The 20,235-nt window shown below is 54.0% G+C and overlaps 2 protein-coding genes across 4 annotated transcripts; one reads left to right on the top strand and one right to left on the bottom strand.

Moving 5' to 3' along the window:
• The first annotated feature begins 19 nt into the window (after nt 1-19).
• Nucleotides 20-8,596, top strand: EME1 (essential meiotic structure-specific endonuclease 1). Of its 3 annotated transcripts, XM_015083360.3 has the most exons (10): nt 20-286; nt 914-1,722; nt 1,812-1,939; nt 4,209-4,298; nt 4,386-4,507; nt 4,696-4,819; nt 5,060-5,175; nt 5,954-6,143; nt 6,374-6,583; nt 8,411-8,550. In XM_015083360.3, exons 2-9 carry the CDS (start codon nt 939-941, stop codon nt 6,548-6,550), a joined length of 1,731 nt encoding a protein of 576 aa, XP_014938846.3. In that variant the 5' UTR covers nt 20-286; nt 914-938; the 3' UTR covers nt 6,551-6,583; nt 8,411-8,550. The 3 variants fall into 3 exon arrangements, with proteins under 3 accessions (XP_014938846.3, XP_053068719.1, XP_053068718.1); XM_053212743.1 differs by lacking the exon at nt 6,374-6,583 and having other exon boundaries at nt 24-286; nt 8,411-8,596; XM_053212744.1 differs by lacking the exons at nt 4,209-4,298; nt 6,374-6,583 and having other exon boundaries at nt 22-286; nt 8,411-8,596.
• Nucleotides 6,853-19,892, bottom strand: LRRC59 (leucine rich repeat containing 59). The gene is made up of 7 exons (XM_015083362.3): nt 19,558-19,892; nt 18,172-18,231; nt 16,241-16,399; nt 15,906-16,010; nt 12,744-12,816; nt 10,534-10,707; nt 6,853-8,831 (listed from the first exon to the last, which is right to left on the bottom strand). The coding sequence occupies exons 1-7, from the start codon at nt 19,660-19,662 to the stop codon at nt 8,587-8,589; spliced, it is 921 nt and encodes a 306-aa protein (XP_014938848.1). The 5' UTR covers nt 19,663-19,892; the 3' UTR covers nt 6,853-8,586.
• Between the last annotated feature and the right edge of the window lie 343 nt (nt 19,893-20,235).

Here is a 20,235-nt window from a genome sequence, read left to right as displayed (position 1 = left end):
GTCGCTGTGCTGGCGCGGCGGGCGGCGAGCGGGGGCCTGCCTCCTGAGCACCCCTCTGCAGGGCCTGGGTGACCAGGGCATCGGGGGCTGTGCCGCGCGGTGTGGACGAGCCGGGCGCGTCTGGCAGGCAGCCTCGTTTTGCCGGACGAATGCGAGACCCAGGGAGGGGACCGGGAGGAGGTCCCTCTGGAGGCATTCAGCGTGTTTACTGAGTGCTTAGCGTGTGTGCCTCGTGCTGTACCGAACGCTGTAGACGCACGATTTTACTCCTCAACAATGTTACCACGTAGGTATTGTTATCATCCCTATTTTGCTACATTGGAAAGCGAGGCTGGGGAAGGTTAGGTGGCTCATCCGGGGGTCACACCTACAGTGTTAGTGAGTGTTTATTCAAAGATACGGATTCTTGTACCCGACCCAACAGTTGCACTCCTAGGTGTATGTGCAAGAGGGTTGAAAACACGCCCCCACGAAAACGTGGAGATGGATGTTCGCGGCAGCATTGTTCATAATGGGCAAACCCCAGAAACGAACCAAATATCCGTCAGTGCTGAATGGATAAACAAAGTGTGGCCTATCTACGCAGTGTTACACCTCAATCTTTAAAGAAAGGATGCCTTGATAACCTGCATGTCAAATGCAGAGATCAACCAGGGGTGGTGGTGAGTCTTGGCGTTGAAATTTTCTCATGGTAATCTCCACTTTGTTTATAGGTCGCCTTGACCTAGAAGGGATTTGAGGCGTCCCGTTAGGCTACAGACAGCTGAGTTCCAGGTTGAATGTGCTGGGACCGCATCCTGTCTTTTCTGTTTCTCTAGATACCGTATGTATTTCCGTAAAGTTGGGCCACAGAACGTGTCTACTGGACTGAATTCAGTGCTAGTCTGTGTCTCATCTCTCTTTTTCCTTTTAGGGAATTAATTTGATAGCGCCTATCGATGGCTCTAACAAAGTCATCACTGTCGCTGGAGTCCAGTGAGAGTGACTCTGAAGAGTTGCCAACGTTTGCCTTTCTGAAGCAGGTAGTGTCTTCAACGAAGAGGAGGCAGCCTCAGAGGGAGAAGATTGTTGTGGTTGACACCTCGGATTCTGAGGCCTCCCGTCCTCCATCACCAAAGTTGAAAGATACACCACCTGTCCCAGACATAGCGGAACCTGTCCCACAAGCGGAGCCAGTCAGGGTGCTAAGCAGTGGAAGTGAGGATGAGGAAGAATTAATCCCCCTGGCCCAGAGGCTTACATGTAAGTTTCTGACCCACAAGCAGCTGAGCCCTGAGGACGCTAGCTCCCCGATTCAAACTGTGTGGGGTCATCGGAGTACTGAAGGAGCATCATGCGGCTGGAAAAAACAGTCCTTTCCAAAGGTCCCTGATGCCTCCTTCCGTGACACCTCAGAGAGACGTTCATCAAGTAACAGGGACCCTGTGGGAGACCGTCTGTGCCATCAGCTTCCAGCCTTCCAAGCCCCCTGCCCTGTGCAGAGCGACAGCTTGACAGCAACCAAAACAAATGCTGAAGCCCCCCCACTTCAGAAGAGAACCAAGCATAGTCAGAAGGTCCAGAGGAGAGGCTCACGGGGATGCCAGCCGCGGGGACAAGCAAGCCGGAAGGAGAGCACCCTGAGACAACAGGAAAGGCAGAAGAAGGCGGCCCTGGTGAATAGGCTGAAAGCGCAGAGGCCCGAGGAATGCTTAAGGCACATCATTGTGGGGCTGGATCCAGGTGCTCCTGGCAACTGTCTTCATCCTGTGCTGGGCCCTTCCTGCTCCTGGGCCACCCACTGATAGCGCCTTTCCTGTCGTCTGTTGCAGTGCTCTTACAGATGGAAGGCGGAGGCCAGCTCCTCGGGGCGCTGCAGTCCATGGAGTGCCGCTGTGTGATTGAGGCACAGGCCGTGCCTTGCAGCATCACCTGGAGGAGAAGGGCCGGGCTAGCTGAGGTAGCAGCTTTCTGGCTGACGTCTCTCCTCCCCTCTTCGAGCCACCCGATACGTGTGCTTTTATTGTTAAGAATATTAGGCAAGGTCCCAGCAGGAAAACAGAAGGCACACTCAACTTAGGGTAATTTGAGGAAGATTTAATAGAGGATCTGTTTTGTAAAGCGTGGGCAGGCTACAAGGAAACGACAAGGGACGACACAGTACCTCAAGGTAATGATAACACCATTAACTCAGGATTTCTCCACCTCAGGTACGGCCGGCATTTCAGGTCCGATAATTCTCTGTTGTGGGGGTTGTCCTGTGCACTGTAGAACGTTGAACGGCATCCCTGGCCTCTAACCACCAGATGCCAGTTAGCACACTCCCGGGCATGACAATCAAAAACGTCTCTAGGTGGTGCCAAACATCCCATGTGGGAAAAACTCACCCCTGGTTGAGAACCACTGACATGTTTCTTACCATACCTCGGCCTGAATGGATGAAGGGGAGAAGTGGTTATCAGAATCCAGGAGAGAGAAATGTAGACAGCACCCACCTTGAGAGAGGCTTGACCTCCAGTAGAGGAAGGTAGCAAACCCTAAGTGACCCCATCTCGAGGGAGCCAGGGAAATATCTCGACTTCATTCCTCCCTCCCTCCCTCCCTCCCTCCCTCCCTCCCTCCCTCCAATCTCCTCCTGGGTTTCCCCGCCAACCTTTGCACGAGACAGCCTGGTGGTGTGGCCTCCTGCAGGGAGCAGAGTGGGGAAGGAGGGAGAGGGGATCCGTGGGGGGCAGAGAGAAGGTAATTCTCACAGGATTTCTACTTCTCTCTAGCTGGGCTTTGGGAATGGGTGGGCTTGTGCTTGAATCTCAGCCCCAGGCCTTTATGGCTATGAGCCTAGGCAAATTATTTTATCTCCTTGTGCCTCGTGTGTAAAATGAGGACACCGTTACATCCTTTTGGGTGCCCCGTGTCGTGGGGACTAAGATAACCAAGCACTGGCCCGTAGCAGGCACACAGCAAATGTTCCTTCCTTGGCCCGGGCTCCCAGGTTACTACAGCTGCTGTGCCTTCCACTCATCTGGTCTGTGAATCCACAATACTCCACCCCTCATTTAAGAGTTTCTAGATGAAAACGTTAAGATTTTTTCCTCTTGGGGCACCTGGCTGGCTCAGTCAGTAGAGCACTTGACTCTTGATCTTGGGGTCATGAGTTCAAGCCCCACTTAGGGTGTGGAGCCTGCTTAAAAATATTTTTCCTCGCATTTGGCTCTCATTTGCTCAATAATTTAGGGCAATTGCATACTTTTTTTTTTCTTAATTGATTTTATTTCTTTTGAGAGAGAGAGAGCACACACAGGAGGGGCAGAGAGAAAGAGAGAATCCCAAGCAGGCTCCGCACTGTCCGTACAGAGGCTGACCCAGGGCTCAAACTCACGAACCGTGAGATTGTGACTTGAGCTGAAATCAAGGTTCAGACGCTTAACCGACTGAGCCACCCAGGCGCCCCTAATTGCACACTTTTTAATTTGGGTTGTTAGCAAATCTTTATATCCATGTCGCAGCTTAACCTTTCAAGGCACTTCCGCATTCTCCCTCGTGCGTCAGTCGCAGTCACGCCAGTCACCCCGCACAGAGGGAGTTCTTACCCCCACATCACAGGCGGGGGGAGGCAGGTCAGAGGAGCACAGCTGAGCGGCAACTAGAGCCCACAGCTCCTCCCACTGCACTTTGCTCTGTTCTAGGCCTTGGCTTTTGTTTCCAGGGACCCAGTCAGAAAACTGCACTGGCCCCGCTCCCGGTCACTGTGCGACACTGGATTGTTGGCCCTGGTGAAGAGAAGGTGCTCTCCCAGGCGGAAGTTCCCCTGTGGCTCTTATCTCTGTCACACAAAACCTGTGTGTGTGTGTAAGGGCCACTCAGCTCCCAGTCAACATCTACCCTCAAGGGCCAAGTTACTTATTTGTACCAACCCCTCTGGAAGAGTTTCCTTCCCCTCCACCCCCCTATCCAAAGCGCCCAGAAACATTGGCAGTTCTCAGCATTTCCACACCTTTTACTCACCGCCTCTGAGATGCAGTATGCCAAGGTCGAGCAGGGGAGGACTGGGAGGGACAGGATCACGGGTTACCGTTTCTGGCCACCACGGCTTCATTCCAGAAGAATACTGCACAAGTGGGCTCGGCTGATGGGAATAAGTTCATCACCCGGAAGGCCTGGGTCTCTCTCACGGGTGCTGAGCACCTGCTGAGCTGCCCCTCTCTGCTGGGTCCCGGGTCCTTTGGCAGGATGGAGAGGAAGGCTGGGTGGAGGAACCGATGGTCCTGGTGCTGCTCCTGGCAGAGGCGTTTGTGTCCATGGTCTACAAGTTCAAGCAGGTGGGCAGAGACGAGTGTCCCGCGAGGCACGGGGCAGAGGGCCGACTCTAGGGAACAGACGTTAACGCAGCGTCTGCCTTCGCGCAGGGAAGCCTGGGTGACTCTGAGAAAGGGAAGGAAACACTCCGGAGCTTCGTAACTGACACCGCAGCGAGGACAGCTGGGAAGGCTCTGTCCCTGGTGATTGTGGACCAGGAGAAATGCTTCAGGTTTGAATTTGTCCTCAAGACAGCCTGAAAAGGGGCAGCTCTTAGGCCGTCGGGGTGCACTTACTCATCGCATATCTGGGTCCTCCCTGGCAAGCCCTGTGGGACCCTCTGGTCTGGTCTTTTCACCCCTTTCCTGCCTGAGCTCAGCCTGGAGCTGCTGCTCTTTGACCCCCCCCCCCCGATTCCAGCGCTCCCCATCTTCCGAGAAGAAGGAAACGGGGAGTGGCAAACAGAGAACAGGCCAAGGAGAAGAAGCGGAGACAACCAGAGGCCAGCGCGGGGCAAATGGTGTCCAGGGTAGACGTGGAAGAGGTAAGAACTCGGTGTTGCCTGAGTCGGGCTGGGCTCTCACTCTCCCCTAACCCAGTTTGCTGTGGATAAGGAACAAAGTGCCTGCTGGACACGACTCTCTGCCTTGGCACCGAGTAGGAGAGAAGGGGCTAAAACAGGGAGCCATGGCGCTGGGGTGCAGCTTCGGCGGGTGTGAGAGGGCAACTTCGATGAGGCCGAGTCCCTCTGCCCTTCCAGCCCGTCGCGCTTTTGGGTGTCTAGGCATTGGTGGATCTGCAGCTATACACCGAAGCCCAGGCCCGAATCGTGCAGAGCTGGAAAGAGCTGGCCGACTTCGCTTGCGCATTTACAAAGGCTGTGGCCGAGGCGCCCTTCAAGTGAGTGCCCCCAGCAAGTCTCCGCCCCACCGCCAGGCCTGGTTCTGTGCGGATGTCCTCTTCCCCCGGGGTCTGCTGCCGGCTCACTGTCGGTCAAGCTGGCGGTGGAAGGAGCAGACCTCATGCTGGGGATTCTCATGAGGAGCCCTCAAGCCTAGCGCCTGTAAAATGTTCTGCTTTAGCTCATGTTCATGTAAGTTCGTGGCCTGCAGGCTGCCCTGGGTCACCAGTAAGCCAAGTTGCCAGGTTTCATTACATGGCAGGTCACAGTGTAATAAGCCCTCATGAAACAAACTTTTAGCCTACTTAGTTCTAGGAGTGTTCGTGGTCGGAATTTAGAGTTAGTAAAAGACCTCAGAGACCATTCAGGCCAAGTCCCTCCTCATTCTATACCTGAGGGAACTGAGGCCTTAAGAGAGTGCCTTGTCTAAGCTCCTAGCAAGTTAGAACTGGACCAGGTTCCCCGATTGCCTGACACCCGGTCCCTTGTGTCTGTCTGTCCTTGTGCACACTGCTCTCTGGTCAACACAACCCAATTTCAGCATGTGAAACAATCTGGTACTTTCTAGGTGCTTTCTCTCTTAATGGAAAGGACTAGGTGGTGTTTTTAAGGGAACCAGCAACTAGCGGTGTTTGGGAACAAAGCACTCAAATAGGCCAGATACAACACTGTGCCTGCTTCTTGGGAGGTCAGTGGAAGGAAGGGAGGGTTTTTAAGTTCCCAGCCGAGGAGACAGGTGGAGTGACTGACTCATGACTCTTCAACTGCTATTCACAGGAAGCTTCGAGATCAAACCAGTTTCTCTTTCTGCCTGGAGAGTGACTGGGCGGGAGGGGCAAAGGTTGACCGAGCTGGCAGGGGGCTCGCGCTGGTCTGGAGGAGACAGATTCAGCAGCTGAACAGAGTCAGCCTGGACATGGCCAGTGCCATTGTGGACACCTATCCCTCCCCGCAGCGTCTGGTCCAGGTATGCTGCTGCAGGGGTCACCCCCCACCTGGCACCCCATGGCCTCGGTGGACTCCCAGGCAGCTTCCTTGGGGCACACCGGTGGTCCACAGTGTGGGCCTGCAGAAAGCCGTTAACACTGACCCGGGGAGGACAGGTTCTCCTCCCCAACACCCTAGCTTAATGCCCCCTTATGGATGCACAAGGGTGACTGGATGGTACAGTATTGAGCGGTCATTTGCCACTTGCAGGCTTACAGGCGGTGTTTTTCGGAGCAAGAGCGCCAGAATTTGCTTGCGGACATACAGGTTCGCCGTGGGGAAGGTGTGACCTCCACCTCCCGCCGTGTTGGACCAGAGCTCTCCAGGCGGATCTACCTTCAGATGACCACTCTGCAGCCAGCTCTCTCTTTAGACAGTGCAGACTGATGCCAGCCCTCGGGGACAAGGATGACAAACGAGGTTTGCATCTCCTCCGCCTTTGGCCACAGGAAGAGACTGGACGCGCCTCCTTGAAGCACAAGCCTGGGTCGGACCACAGGCTGTTCCCTGGGCGCCCTTATCTGCAGAAGTCTCCCTGTCAGCTTGGGACAGATGGCTGAGATACTTGTGTTTACCTTCACAAGCCTTTAATTTTCCTCTCCTAGCAAAAACCCAGCTGCCGTGCACAAATCACCCCTCCCCCTCCCCCAGCCAGCCCTCAACCCTCAAAACACAAAGAAACAAAGACAGACCACTCAGACACATATTTAATAATTGTAGAAATCCAGAAGAACCTCAGCATCAAATCTCGAGATCATGAGTGAACTTCCCTCAGCGGGTTGACTTGACTAGGGCCAGGTGTGCCCTGCCTTCCTACACCCACTGAAGCCGCCTCAACCAGCCCCTGCGTGGGGACTTCCATATCCTCTTAATCTCATGTCACGTACTGTTTAGTTTCAATAAAGCATTTGTACCAATGGCTCTGGAGCTTGGAGGAAGACTAAGGAATGTGTAGTGATTCTGAGTAAGGTATGGGCTTTTGCAGCAGAGCTATCTGGGGAGGGAGAAAGGAACAAGTCACTTCTTCCAATAGGACGGTCATAAGTGGCCATCCTATCCAAATGAGCCACTAAGGCTAAAAACCCTGGACCTCACTCTGTCTCTGAACCATGACAGGTTCTTGTTCCCCTGAGGGAGAGACAAGAAGCTCGTAACTGGGACCTTTCAGTGAATGAGCACCATGATGGCCATTTCTTTTCCCTTCATCCGGCTTTTGTGAAAAAGAGAGGCCAAGGAGGCCACAGAGCAAGCAGAGGCATAATCTGGGAGACAAGAGGATGGACAGTCCTGCCCGTCTGTGCTGGTCATTAGGAAGTGCGCCACTTTTAAACTCCGTGGTGCCACTCGCTTCCCTTCATTGCAGAGGTGGTTCTAGGTCTAGACCCAAACAATTCTAGACGTCCATCTCCATGAAACTTTGGAGTTTTCAGGTTGACTTTGACTTACTTTGTCGCACCAACTACCAACAGCTGCCCGAGACAATATGGCTTTGCAATGGTCCACCTCGTTGTTTACTGGCAATCAGGGAGTTAATGCTCTAAAATTGAGGCAAGGAGCCTGGGCCGTTCCCATTTTGCGAAAGCCACATGAGCCGGGGGCAGGGCTCTACAGGAGCTGCCAGGACCCTCATGGCTATGAGATTTCTATTTGTGGGACATGAAGCTTGCCTACCATCAAAGATTTTACACCCCAGCTGAGAGACACTCAGTTCTGGTGTGACTTCTGTTCTCTCCTGACATTATTATGGAAGCAAAATGACAGAGAGAGAGGATACTGGAGCAGGAGTTCAGTTCTGCCTCAACTAGCTGGGAGACCATAGGCAAGTCACAGAAGGCCTCAGTTTCCCTGTCTGCAAGTGTTCTATTGGACTGGGTGGTCCTGAAGTCCCTTTCACAGCCTGAGGTTTTATATGGTCATTAAAAATGTCTGAGGTCCTTAAGAAAATAGGTATCCCCCCCCCCCTCCCAATTTAGGCTAGATTTGCCGAGTATGGTGTTCCCATAGTCCCCAATCACACTGCCTCCTGATCTGCCCTGGCTGCCCAGGGAGGAATGAAAGAAAGGGTTTGTGACATACAAAAGTATAAATGTAGTGACAGCTGACCTGACCGTTTAGTAGAAACGAGCCTTGCCTTCACACAGCTTTGTAGAACAACTAGAAAAGGCCGTTTTTCCCTCTCCCCACCCCAAGCCTATTCCTTTAGGCATGCAGGTAACTCTCCCCACGTCTCACTTCTTATTCCGCCAGGGGACCCTGACCAAGGAACGGAGAAGTCCTACAAAGAGGGGATCTCAAGTACCAATCGGCAGCCATTTGATGATGGCAGGTAGGTCGGACGCTAAAAAGAGGTTGTGTCCAGCAGAACCCAATTCCATAGGAATCCAAGCTCCAAGGCTGGGAGGCAGCAGGTGTGGAGGACAGGCTCACTGCTGAGAATCGGCCTGCAGCACCCACTGCAGGATGTCGTGGCTGCGCAGACCCCGGACCACGTTTTCGTAGATGGTGTTCACGCTGGTGCACAGGGGCTGCCGCTGCAGCTCTGTCACCCGACAGGAGACCAGCCCGCCGGCCACACACAGCAGCAGCAGCAGCAGCAGCTTCAGCACGGCCCAGGACCTGGTGTGTTTCCGGGGGGGCGGCTTGCGGGGGCGAGAGCCGGACTTCGATTCTGGAGGGACAGAGTCATAGCGGACAAGAACGTTCAGTCAGTGGGAGACGACCCACACTCTACCCATTGAGGCAGATCCGCCAGAACCCCCTCCTCAAAGGCAAACTCCCAGGCCCTGACAAGAGGACTTTTTAAGGCCATCTGAGTTCTTGAAACCCTCTGCTTATGCAGAGCCTGAAACAGAAGTCCTCCTCCAGTGGATCTCAAGAGGGCACACTCAGAACGAGGAGTCATTCCGGGCGCCTCACGGAGCTCAGTCCCCAGGGTCCCTTGGGATCAGGGGAGGGGCTTTTCAGGGGGCAACAAGCACAGTTAGAATGCTGCTTCAATGCTTTCAATGCTAGAGTGAGTATATATGTTACATTTCTAATTTTTTTAAAAAATTGGTTTTATGGGGTGCTTGAGGAGCTCAGTCAGGTGAGTGTCTGACTTCGGCTCAGGTCATGATCTCATGGTTTTTGAGTTCAAGCCCCGCACCGGGCTCTGTGCTGACAGCTCGGAGCCTGGAGCCTGCTTCGGATTCTGTGTCTTGCTGTCTCTCTGCCCCTCCCCCATTCATGCTCTGTCTCTGTTTCTCTCAAAAATAAACATTTTAAAAAATAATAAAATGTTTGAAACGCTTAAAAAAAATAAATACAATAAAATAAAAACCGGTTTTGAGATTAAAAAAAAATTTTTTTAATGTTTATTATCTTTGAAAAAGAGAGACAACGTGCACATGCGTGGGGGAGGGGCAGGGAGAGAGACAGAATCCGAAGCAGGCTCCAGGCTCTGAGCTGTCAGCACAGAGCCCGGTGCGGCGCTTGAACTCACGAGGTGAGACCGTGACCTGAGCCGAAGTCGGCCACTTAATCGACTGAGCCACTCAGGCGCCCCTGGTTTTGAGATTTTTAGCCAAAACTTTTAAAAACTTGACTGAGCACCCACATGCCAAGAACTACATGATCCTGTCACATAGGTTTTCTTGCTTAATGCTGTCGCTACCCTGTGAGGAGGTGGAATCCTCATTTTACACAAGGAAACAGAACGGTGGGTGGCCAGGCAACCTGCTCCAGGCCAGCGAGGGAGAGCCGCGGCCGGGCCCCACGCCTTCACCTTCCCTACAGAATTCCTTCCCCGGCTCAGGGGCCTCTCCCTCACGGGCCCCATTGGCCCAGAAGGTGTACAATCCTCCCCTATATATGGAGCAATGTCCCTACACAAATCCAACTGGACGTATTCAGGCAAAACACTGTTGTTTTTTATACAGCATGGCCCCTGAAGGCAGCAAAACGATTCCTCTTGTGTTCAAGCAAAAAGAGGGCGCTCTGTTCCGACTTGGAGAGAAAACCAGAGGTAGTGCTGGCATCTCTGAGACGGTACCGTGCACTCAGAATGCCCTAGTGCACTTCACAGATGATGCGAGGGACTTTTAAGGGCAATGTGACCACATGCAATCTTCGCTTTATGGTGATTTTGCCATCCAACCCTTATAAGAAAGAAGGGCAGCTCCCTATTCTGGGAACACTCTAAGCCATGTCTCACCAAACACCTGCACGTAAGCACCTGCTCCCCAGGACAGCCCCCCCCCCGTAGGCAAACCCTCCACGCGACTCCCAGGACTGAGAGCATGCTGGATCTGACCAGGTCTGCAGCCTTGCTCACTGCCCCCTCAGTGCCCCCACGGCACCCCCGCCGGAACCCTGCAACTGCGAAAACATACTCGGAGCCTGATTTGCTTCCTTCTTCGGCTTCTTCTCCTGCTCCCGCTTGGCTGCTTTGAGGGCGTCGTACTCCTTTCTCCGGCGCTCCTTCTCTTCCGCCTTCTCCCGCTTCCGCAGCTCCCGCTCCTGTGCCTCCTTAGCTCGCTGCTTGGCCTCCCGCTTCTTCTCGGCCTCTGCAGGAAAATCCACCCCAAGATGACTTCTCACCCACAAACCTGCAAGAGTGCTTTCCTGAGTGACTAAAAGCACGGGCTTGGCCTTTCCCTTATGCCACAGGTCACTGAAGCAGTCTTAAGGAGGCAGCTATCTTCCTGCTCTCCAGGAAGTAAGCCCTCCCTCAAATACGGTAAACTGCTCTCAGGGTTTGCTGGATGGATTACTGAAAGGTTCCCAGCCCCGTGCAGTGGAGAGATTAGGGTAATGTAACAAGGGTACATGAGGAAGGCATGGGTGGCGAGCCTGGTGATCAGAAAGCACAGAGGGACACCCTTATTATACAACTTGGCTGTCAAGAGAAGAAACCGTGATTCTATGGGATTCCTGTCTTCCCAAGCTTCAGAAGGGAACGTAGCATGGGAAGGGCAAGTAAGAAGACAAAGTGAGCACTCAAGTTCACAGTTAGACACGATGGAAATGTTTTCCTGAGAAAGCAAGACTAATCATTTGTCAGAGGGAACCTCTAGGCTCCCACTCAGGAATCTGTGACACATTCTGATTTACTTCACGGTTCAAGTACGTTTACATCCAATGCCCAGCTTACAAATTACTGGGTTCTAAAAATGCACTTCCAGATTAGTTATTTGGAAGCCTGAAGTACATTTTTCCAAAGCCAGAATGCCACAAATTAGGGAGTTAAATGTCTTTCTGGGCTTAAAAGCCCATCTGACCCATAATGTAGCTGAATTGTAGTATGCGAAGTACTGGAGCTTTCCACTGCTTTTCTGTGTACAAACAAGCTCCAAGTTCCAGCTGGGCAACGACAATGCCAAGAGCACATTCTACCCCACCCGGAGAGAACATGTGGAGGCAGGAAGTCAAGCAGCAGTGGTCCAAGGAAATACAGCATCACAGCAGCCACGCATGTGAGAAGGCCCAGTGTCACTCAGGCTCTTTCAGGGTCTGCCCATGACCAGTACTAAGCACGTCCTCCCCCCCTCCAACCACGGAATCCTCCAGTAAGGGGGCTCAGACATCTGCCAGTCAACAGAGCGCCCGCTGTGCGCCAAGTCTTGTTCTAAGTGCTTGAGATACAGCAGTGAAGACAAATCGGGTTCCAGCACCTAAGACCTTCTAGAGACGGAGACAAACGAGTGAACAAACAGAAAAAAGACAACAACATGCACCACAAAGAGAGTAACAGAGACTGTGATGGAGTGACGGGAGGGATGCTACCCACGTCTGGGTGGTTCGGAAGGGGTTACGGTAAAGCTACGGCAACATCTGAGCAGACAAGAAGGACATGAACCCAGCCACGTAAAGACCCGAAGAAGAAACCAGGCACAGCCCCTGCAGTAAGACCGGACTTAGCGTGTTCGAGCAACAGCAGAGGCTCGTGTGGCTGAAGTTAACAGTGTTCTCTCCCCTGGGTGCGGGACACAGCTGGAGAAGCAAGCAGGCCTGGGGCCATGGCGGGCCCGGTCGTCTGTGGAGCTAAGTTTGAATTTCATCCTAAATTCAATCAGGAGCCATTAGAGTGTCTTAAGCAAATAGCAGCATCACCGACTTATGTTGTAAAGGGATCCCTGTGGCTGCTGTGCGGAAGGGGCACCAGCGTGGAGACAGGCCACAGAGCTGGGAGGGGTCTACAGCGCGGAGGCTGAATTACAGTACGGCCCGGGGGTGGAGGAACCATCACACAAGGGCCTTGCTGACACACTGGATACTGGGGAACTGAAGACAGACGTCCAGACATCTTTCCAGTTTCAGGCTTGAATAACTACAGGGATGGTGACAGTCTAGTCCAGGGGACCCCCGGGAGGGCTCGCAGGGGACTGACCGTCTCGGCCACACTTAAGTTGAGCTGCCTCTTAACCCTCCCAGCCGGCTGCCGGACTCTGGAGCTCAGCGGAGAAGCCAGGACTAGACACAGATGACACCATACACCACCATACTCCTCCTCACGATGCTTCCACGGACCCCGGCTCCTGACCCGTGGGAGCCAGCGGCCGGGCGAGGACGGGAAGATGGCTGGCGGAGGGACGGCACCTACCTCGTTCTACTTCCAGCCGCCGCTGCCTCTCTCGCTCCTGGTTAGCCTGCACGGCCTTCATGTGCTGTAACACCTGCAAAGGGGGAGCGGAGATCTGAACTAGCCCAAGCCAGGGGCTCCACGGCACACACATCTGCTCAGGAGGCTCAAACGCACGATGGCTCCTTTTAGGTGAGCACAGCCCCGTGGCAGCGCGGAGCTAACGGAGGCCATCCTGTCTTCGTCTCCTACCTTACTACGCCAGCCTTAGCTGGAGAAGGGCCAGCTGAGCCCAGGCCACTAAAGCTGTGAGCAAACACGTTTGTGAAACCCACTGCCAACTGGAGCGTGGAAGGAGTCCTGCTCTTTACAGTCCCTGTCACACGCACGATCTCACGTGTGCCCCAGGCAACTCTTGGTGGTGGGCAGGACGGCACTTCCGCCGAGACCTTCTGACTTCCTGACCTCCCTCCCTGGGCCACCTTACAAAGTTCCGCTCTTCCCAGTCCTCGGGAGGTGTCTTACCTACGTCAGTCGTAACGCTAGTTTCCCTAAGGGTGGCGACTACCGTCCCATCTGCGGGCTAGACACTCAGTATGTGTTTGATGGATGACTGACTGGATCCCCACCTCAAAAGGAAGAAAGCCAAGGCTGACGGGGGGTGATCTGTCCGCCTCGCGTGGCTGGAAGGTAGCACAGCTCAGAGGACTGGTCTTCTGAGCTCCTGGGCCAGAGCTTGTCCCACTCAAGTCAGCACACAAACTAAGGAAGCCTCTAGCAGGAAGCCAAGAGCCATTTGGCCCACACACCGCTCAAAGCCGTGGCTCCCAGAGCCCCTCAAATCCTCGTCCAGTCAGTCGTGGACAGCCCCTGACAAAAACAGCCCCAGAGATTCTCACTACGGGCATGGTTAGGGGAGGAGGTAAAAGACTTTATTTTTTCAGGCTGTGTTTTTAGAAGCTATCCCTTGTCTGTAGAGACAGAGTGAAAGCTTAGAGCCCGGCACAATCCTAACGCTACCACTTACGGACCCTGTGACCTTAGCAAGTGACTCAACCTCTCAGGCTCCCTGCTGCAAGAGCCTGCTTTGAAGCCACAAGGAACCCTGTCCTGAGCAACCCAGGCCTTGAACCTGCCGCAACCTCTCAGAAGGGAGTCAGTCTTACTAAAAAAAAATGGCCACTCAACAAGGAGTGCAGGATCTGCAGGAAGGTCAAGCCTGATGGTGAGAGGCAGCCCAAGTTCAAAGTCCCTGTCTCACTCTGAATTCCGAATACTAAGTAAGCACCAACCATTCCGGCGGTTTTAAGGGGTGTACAGGTGGCTAAATAAAGAGCTGAGAGGTTTAAGAGACCTCCCTTTTTCCCCGGGCCCTAATACATCAGGAGTTAGTCGAAAACAGCCAGTTCAGAAAAAGGAGCGACTCCTCTGGTGCAGACCGTGAGCCCCGAGGGTGGATTTTGTCCACCGGTCCCAGTCCACGTTTTCTGATAAGCACTTGATGAATGCTTTCCAGCTAACAAATTATTTTTAAAAGGTGCTGTACTATGCCCCAGGCTTATCAGTGACTACAGCTGACCCATGCAGCCACAAGGTCAGGGCTGGTGAGATCTACGCTATCTCCCGGGGACAACTGACCTCGTTCTGGCCGGCCCAAGCCACGCTACTACAACGCCTAAAGGTGTGCCAGAGACTGCTCTGGGCAGCAGTGCCAGGGAGCGTGGCTCTAGTTACCATAGTCACGACGCAGTGTGCTACCTGGAGCTATGTCTGGAAGGTAGGTGCTAACACTAAAGACCTCTGTGCTCAACAGAAGTTATCCTCGTGGAGTATCAGCAATTTCATGAGGTTTCACATATTACTAGTTGAATGAATAAAGGGAGAAATGAAACGTGTGCGTACTGGGCATGTCTCGGGTCAGAGAAACGGAAGTCGTATCTACTTCCCGGGGTTATGAGGAGCATGAGGTGAAATACAAAGCATGCAGGACGAAGGGAGAGTCATCCCTTACAGCTATCGTTCTTCCTCAGAACGCACATCACTCCTAAAGCGCCAGGAGTTCCCTGATCACTTGTACTGTTCTCAGCTAAGGGCAAGCTGTTGCCGTGGCTACCTGGCTGCACTGACCTTGTACTTGGATCTCCTGTGCCAGTGGATGACAGAGATGATGAGACTCTCTCAGAAACCCTGAGCTAATGACAAGACAAGGCCATTATTCTTGAGCCTCACCTAGAGACCCGCGCCCCCCCCCACCTCGTGCCCACATCTCACTGACATCAATTCTAGGATTTAAATCTAAAGCGTTTAAAGTCTATTCTGTTCGTCAAGCCTCCTCAACATGGCCAAGTAAGTCATCTGGTGCTCAGCTGAAGCAGCAGCAATCTGTTCTAAAGCTGGAGGGAAGAGGGACTGTGGCTGGAGTGTGAGAGATGCGTGGTGTCGTTCTTAAGAAGCAGCACAAGGCCCCCTCAGGGTTGCTGGCTGTGTCTGCTTCCGTGCCGCCTTTGGTTCCTCGCTCCTCTATCAGATGACTTGACTGAAATCAATCAGATCTGCCCAGGACGTGTCTGCCTATCGGTACAGCACCCAAATGTTGACACCGTTATCAAAATTCCTATAACCACCGTGACTTAGAAAGGCCACAGCCCCTACCCTTCTTGTCCCATTTGAACAACTGTCAATAGTGTAATGTGGGATCAGGCAAGGTCCTGGTTTCTTAAATATTTATTTATTTTGAGAGAGACAGAGAGAGAGACAGAAAGAGAATGCACAAGAGAGCAAGTGCGTGAGCAAGTGGGGGAGGAGCAGAGAGGGAGTGAGAGAATCCCAAGCAGGCGCTGCGCTGACACATGGGGCTCGACCTCACAAACCAAGAAATCATAACCTGAGCCAAAATCAAGAGCCGGATGCTTAACTGACTGAGCCCCCCAGGCGACCCAAGGTCCTGGTTTCTTAAGAACGGAAGTTTTGCAGTAGAGAAGACAGTCTTGTTCTGCTACTTGTAAAGTCAACATAGAAACAAAGGTCCCTCTGCCTGACAGGCTCATAGCAGATGTATTTCACTGGGACCTTAGTGCTCGAATCAACGCACAGCTACAGGTGCCCTGGGAGGGAAAAACAAGAGGAGGCAGAGGCTAGTCCCCGGGGAATGGCAGAGGCGACCCGGGGGAGCTTCGTGCTTACCTTGTTGGCACACTGCTTACACTGCTTCTCATCCAAGCAATCCCCTGCCACTTTGGCCAGGACAGGATCCAGGGGGTTATCCTTCAGGTCCAGCCACTTCAGGCTCTGAAGGGATAGAACAGAGAGGCTGGCTAAGCCCAAGTTCACAAGAGAGTCCCTCAAGGCGAGCAAAATGAGCAGGAAGAAAGCCCCTGTGTGTTCCAGCTGCAGGGAAAGCCGTGCGAGGCAGCACCAACAAGGTGGCATTTCTGCCGGCCTTCCTCACAGCCATGCTCCATCGGCCCCCGAGCCCCGTGCCTCACCCGACCGTGGAACACTGCTTCGTGAACCGTTACCTTGAGCTGAGCAAAGCTGACGGGCAGGGTCACCAGCTTGTTGTTGAGGAGATCCAGGTGCTGGAGGTTGACCAGACGGCCAAAGTCTGCCGGCAGCTGCTGCAGTCTGTTCTTACTCAGGTCCAGCTTCACCAGGTGTGTGAGGCCACAGAAATCCGACTAGGACCCAAAGAGACAGCACCTAAGCCTCGGGCGCACGCTCTGGTGTAGCCACTGCAGAAGCCCGCGAGCCAGAGGCACCGACGTGTAAACCCTGACCCTACCTGCCACCGGCTGTTCCACCTTGGATGAAGTGCGGCTAACACTCAGCCCCTCTGGTGCCAAGCAGTGAGAAGTACGTGGAAAAGGACGTAGCACAAAGTGGGCACGAAATAAGTGTGTTCCCTCATGCTCTGTTCTCGCTGCGACTGGAGCCATGAGGGGGGTCCCTCCTGTGCCCCCACAGCACCCTGTGTTCTCCTTTCACAGGAGCTGTCGAAACACAACGGAACCATCCGCCTTCCTGGAAAGATGATGCGCCCCTTAAGCGCTCAGTGTCACTCTTTGTTCTTCACGGCACCTAGCACAGTACCCACCTGAAATCAAGCTCCGGCCTCGGCTAAGAAACACTACTCATGCTCTCCGGGGACCTGAAACCGCCAGTGATTCTGCACTGCCGAGGAAGGCACAAACAACTGAGTTCAGACTGAAAAGAGCACCAGGGGCTGCTTGAGTGACTCCCCACAAAGTGTGCAGCAGCATCAGGCTACATGGAACAGCCACCATCCTGTCATTAGACATGGAATACTTCCTAGGGGCAGCGGGACCTCAGCTGCTTTTTCAGTGTGAAAAAACGGTTCCTGATGAGCCGCAGGAAGACGCTGCAGATAATGAGCGAGGCCCGGGAGAATACTGAGAGGGGAACAGACTAATGATCCAATGAATGACCTGCCAACTTCTGAGACTCGGTCCCTGAGCCGGAGCCCAGTGGGGTACGTCAGGGAGTGACACGGCCAGAGTGATGGATGGAAAAGGCAACGAGGAAGGAGCACTGCTCTGGAGGAGAATGGCTATCACTCCGGAGAGGCTGAAGGGCTGAACCACTCCAGGGCCTAGACGGGTATAAAGGATGGCGAACTGAACAAATCTCGAAGCATATGAAAGAGGAGAACTGGGAGAAGCTGTGCAAGAAAAAGCAAAAGGATCTGACCACAGACTGGCTGTGTTGAACAAAAAAAGTGTCTCGAGTAATTCAAGGGCTGGGAGAATACTAATACGGTAGTCCCCCAAAACCACACTTTTTTCCTGTTCCCCATCAAAAGGAGGCTGTTCATAAGCAGCTTTCTCCCTGCGCTGCACAGCAACTTCCGGAATGGCTTCTAATCTCCTCTACCCGATAGAGAGGTAAACTGTTCTTCAAAGGAATAAAATAAGGCAGAAAAAAAGATGAGCCCAATAAGAGATTCAGCCAGCACTCCGCTGCCTTTAGTGTTTCGTGGCCCGACTTTCCCACTGTTCTGAAGAATGAAGCCTTGCTTCCCTTCTTGCTGAGACAATCCACCCCACCTCACCCACCCCCCAGCATGCTCCGATTCAGTCACAGCCTGTCTGCAGGGCCTGTCCTGAAATTGCGCCTTATGACCTAACTCCTCTAAACAAGGAGAGGGGTGCCTGGGTGGTTCAGTCAGTTGAGCATCTGACTTCGGCTCAGGTCACGATCTCACGGTTCACGAGTTCGGGCCCCGCGTCAGGCTCTGTGCTGACAGCTCAGAGCCTGGAGCCTGCTTCGGATTCTGTGTCTCCCTCCCTCTCTGCCCCTCCCCCACTTGCACTGTCTCTCTCCCTCTCTCTCAAAAATAAACATTAAAGAAATGAAAAAAAAAAAAAAACCAAACAAGAAGGAGAAGCAGCATCAGGCTCTAGAAGGAACTGTGCTTGCTTGCCGATCTTACCGGTAGACTAGTCAGTTTATTGCAGGACAGATCCAGTATGGTGGCCTTTGGGAGGGCAACCTAGGAAAAGGAACAAGAACAAAATGTCAGACCAGCACATGGAATGATTCAGTGACATCTGCTAACGAGGCAATTTCCAGAGAAAATTCCCACAACTAGGAAAGGCCTTTAAAAATCGGCACTGAGGGGCGCCTGGGTGGCACAGTCGGTTAAGCGTCCGACTTCAGCCAGGTCACGATCTCGCGGTCCGTGAGTTTGAGCCCCGCGTCGGGCTCTGGGCTGATGGCTCAGAGCCTGGAGCCTGTTTCCGATTCTGTGTCTCCCTCTCTCTCTGCCCCTCCCCCGTTCATGCTCTGTCTCTGTCTGTCCCAAAAATAAATAAACGTTGAAAAAAAAAAATCGGCACTGAAATATAACGTAGTAAGAGCAGCGTGCATCAGCACTTGCTACCTGGCGAGTATTCTACATTAGTCTTAATCCTCATAACCCTAGAAGATGGGAACTATTATCACCATTTGATAAATGAGGAGGTCTAGGCATAAAGATTAACTAGCTTGCCAAGGGCACTCAAGAGATTAAGCAATGAAACTGGAAATCTGTTCTAACTTCCGCACTACAGAGCCAAGTGCAATTCGTTAAAGGCAGTGGGGAAAACGTAGGTCATCCCAAGTAATGCTAGGGTGGGGGGTGCAGGTAGGAAACCCGGCGGGAAAAGCGGGGACTAAGATCTAACTCTACCCTGGCAACAATCCAGCCGTGTAACCTTCTGGGACCTCGGGCCTCAGTTTCCTGAGTGGGAGCCTGGGAGGAGCGGGGTGGTGGGGTGGGCGGCAGCGCCCGGATTCCAGCCAGTTTAAGCTGGAATTTGGGAAGAGCCCTCGCCGGCCCCGCAGTGACACTTCGCAGAATTCAAGGAAGGACGCCTCAGGGCTGGGACAGCCGGCTGGGATGGCCGGCTTCCTAGAAATGCACGGTTCTGGGCCACACCCAGGTCTACCCAGAGGCCTACTTCTCGGCCGAGTCATTCATTCATTTGTTCATTCATTCTCCCAATGCAGCCAGCAACCACACCGTGGGCGCCTACTTTGAGTCAAGCACGGAGCTGAGCGCTGCGAAAGCCCCCAGACGAGGGGAGATTCACTCCCGAACCGTAAAAAGCTCAGGGCCGAACAAGCAGCTCCTTCTCATCTTCTGGAACTGCGCCAAAGTGACACGTGTACATCCAAGGAAGAAAACTGGGGGCAGAGGTGGGCGCCCGAGGACCGAGTCCCAATCCTCCCACCTGGTTTTAAGACCTGGAAACTGAGGCGTGGGAAAGGAGGCGGCCCGCGCAGGGGCCAGCGCCGGTCTCGGGTGGGCACCTGTGCCCCGCGGGACTGTACTGACCAGCTCCTTGATGGGGACCTCATTCAGGTCGCTGAGGCTCAGGTCCAGCTCGTTGCCGTCCAGCTTGTCGCGGAGGTTCCCGCCCTTGCTACCGGCCTTGGTCATGGTGACGCCGGCTGAGCGGTGCCGGCTCCGGGGCTCCGACGGGCAGGAGAGGCGCCGAGAAGCCGCTCGTCGGTTCAGCGGACTCGCACCCAACCGACAACGCCTGCGTCCGCCGCCGCCGCAGGTGCGAAACGCCGCCGTCCGCCCGACCGCCCGCTGCACTCTGAGCCCCGCGCCCCGCTCCCACCGGTGCCGCCGCGACGACGACCACTTCCGTGTCCACGTCACCTTCCGCGGCCACTGAGACGGGCGGGGCCAGAGCGGCCCGAGTGTGCGCGAGACCGCCCTCTGGCCCTTAGGAGAGCGCACTGCAGTCGCCTCCACGTCCGGAAGGGTGGGGTTCAAAGCCTTGAGTTCTGCTGCCGGGCGAAGCCGCCGCTTCCCCCCCCCCCCCATCCCGGGGCCCTTGGTAGGCCACTGTCGCTGGCAACGCCAGGAGGCGAAAGGGCACGGGCCTGGGTGCCAGAAGACCTGGGTTGCATCCCAAACTGACCTCACCAAGTCACCCCCGTTCCCCTGGATTAGGAGCTGAAACCTCATGTCCTTCAAAATTGCTCCCTGCCCTCTTTAACT

Source organism: Acinonyx jubatus, chromosome E1 (genome assembly GCF_027475565.1).
Source record: "Acinonyx jubatus isolate Ajub_Pintada_27869175 chromosome E1, VMU_Ajub_asm_v1.0, whole genome shotgun sequence".
Classification (NCBI taxonomy): Eukaryota; Metazoa; Chordata; class Mammalia; order Carnivora; family Felidae; genus Acinonyx; species Acinonyx jubatus.
The sequence above is the reverse complement of the archived record's forward strand: the minus strand, read 5'-3'. Positions and strand labels throughout refer to the sequence as shown.

Bases quoted from the DNA above. Each gene is read 5' to 3' on its own strand.
- EME1 (XM_053212743.1), top strand. From the start codon at position 939: ATGGCTCTAACAAAGTCATCACTGTCGCTGGAGTCCAGTGAGAGTGAC. The intron at 1,940-4,208 runs GTAGCAGCTTTC...GTCCTTTGGCAG, and splicing joins GAAGGGCCGGGCTAGCTGAG to GATGGAGAGGAAGGCTGGGT. The intron at 5,176-5,953 runs GTGAGTGCCCCC...TGCTATTCACAG, and splicing joins GTGGCCGAGGCGCCCTTCAA to GAAGCTTCGAGATCAAACCA.
- LRRC59 (XM_015083362.3), bottom strand. From the start codon at position 19,662: ATGACCAAGGCCGGTAGCAAGGGCGGGAACCTCCGCGACAAGCTGGAC. The intron at 16,400-18,171 runs GTAAGATCGGCA...TTTGGGTCCTAG, and splicing joins ATAAACTGACTAGTCTACCG to TCGGATTTCTGTGGCCTCAC. The intron at 10,708-12,743 runs GTAGGTGCCGTC...ATTTTCCTGCAG, and splicing joins GCGGCTGGAAGTAGAACGAG to AGGCCGAGAAGAAGCGGGAG.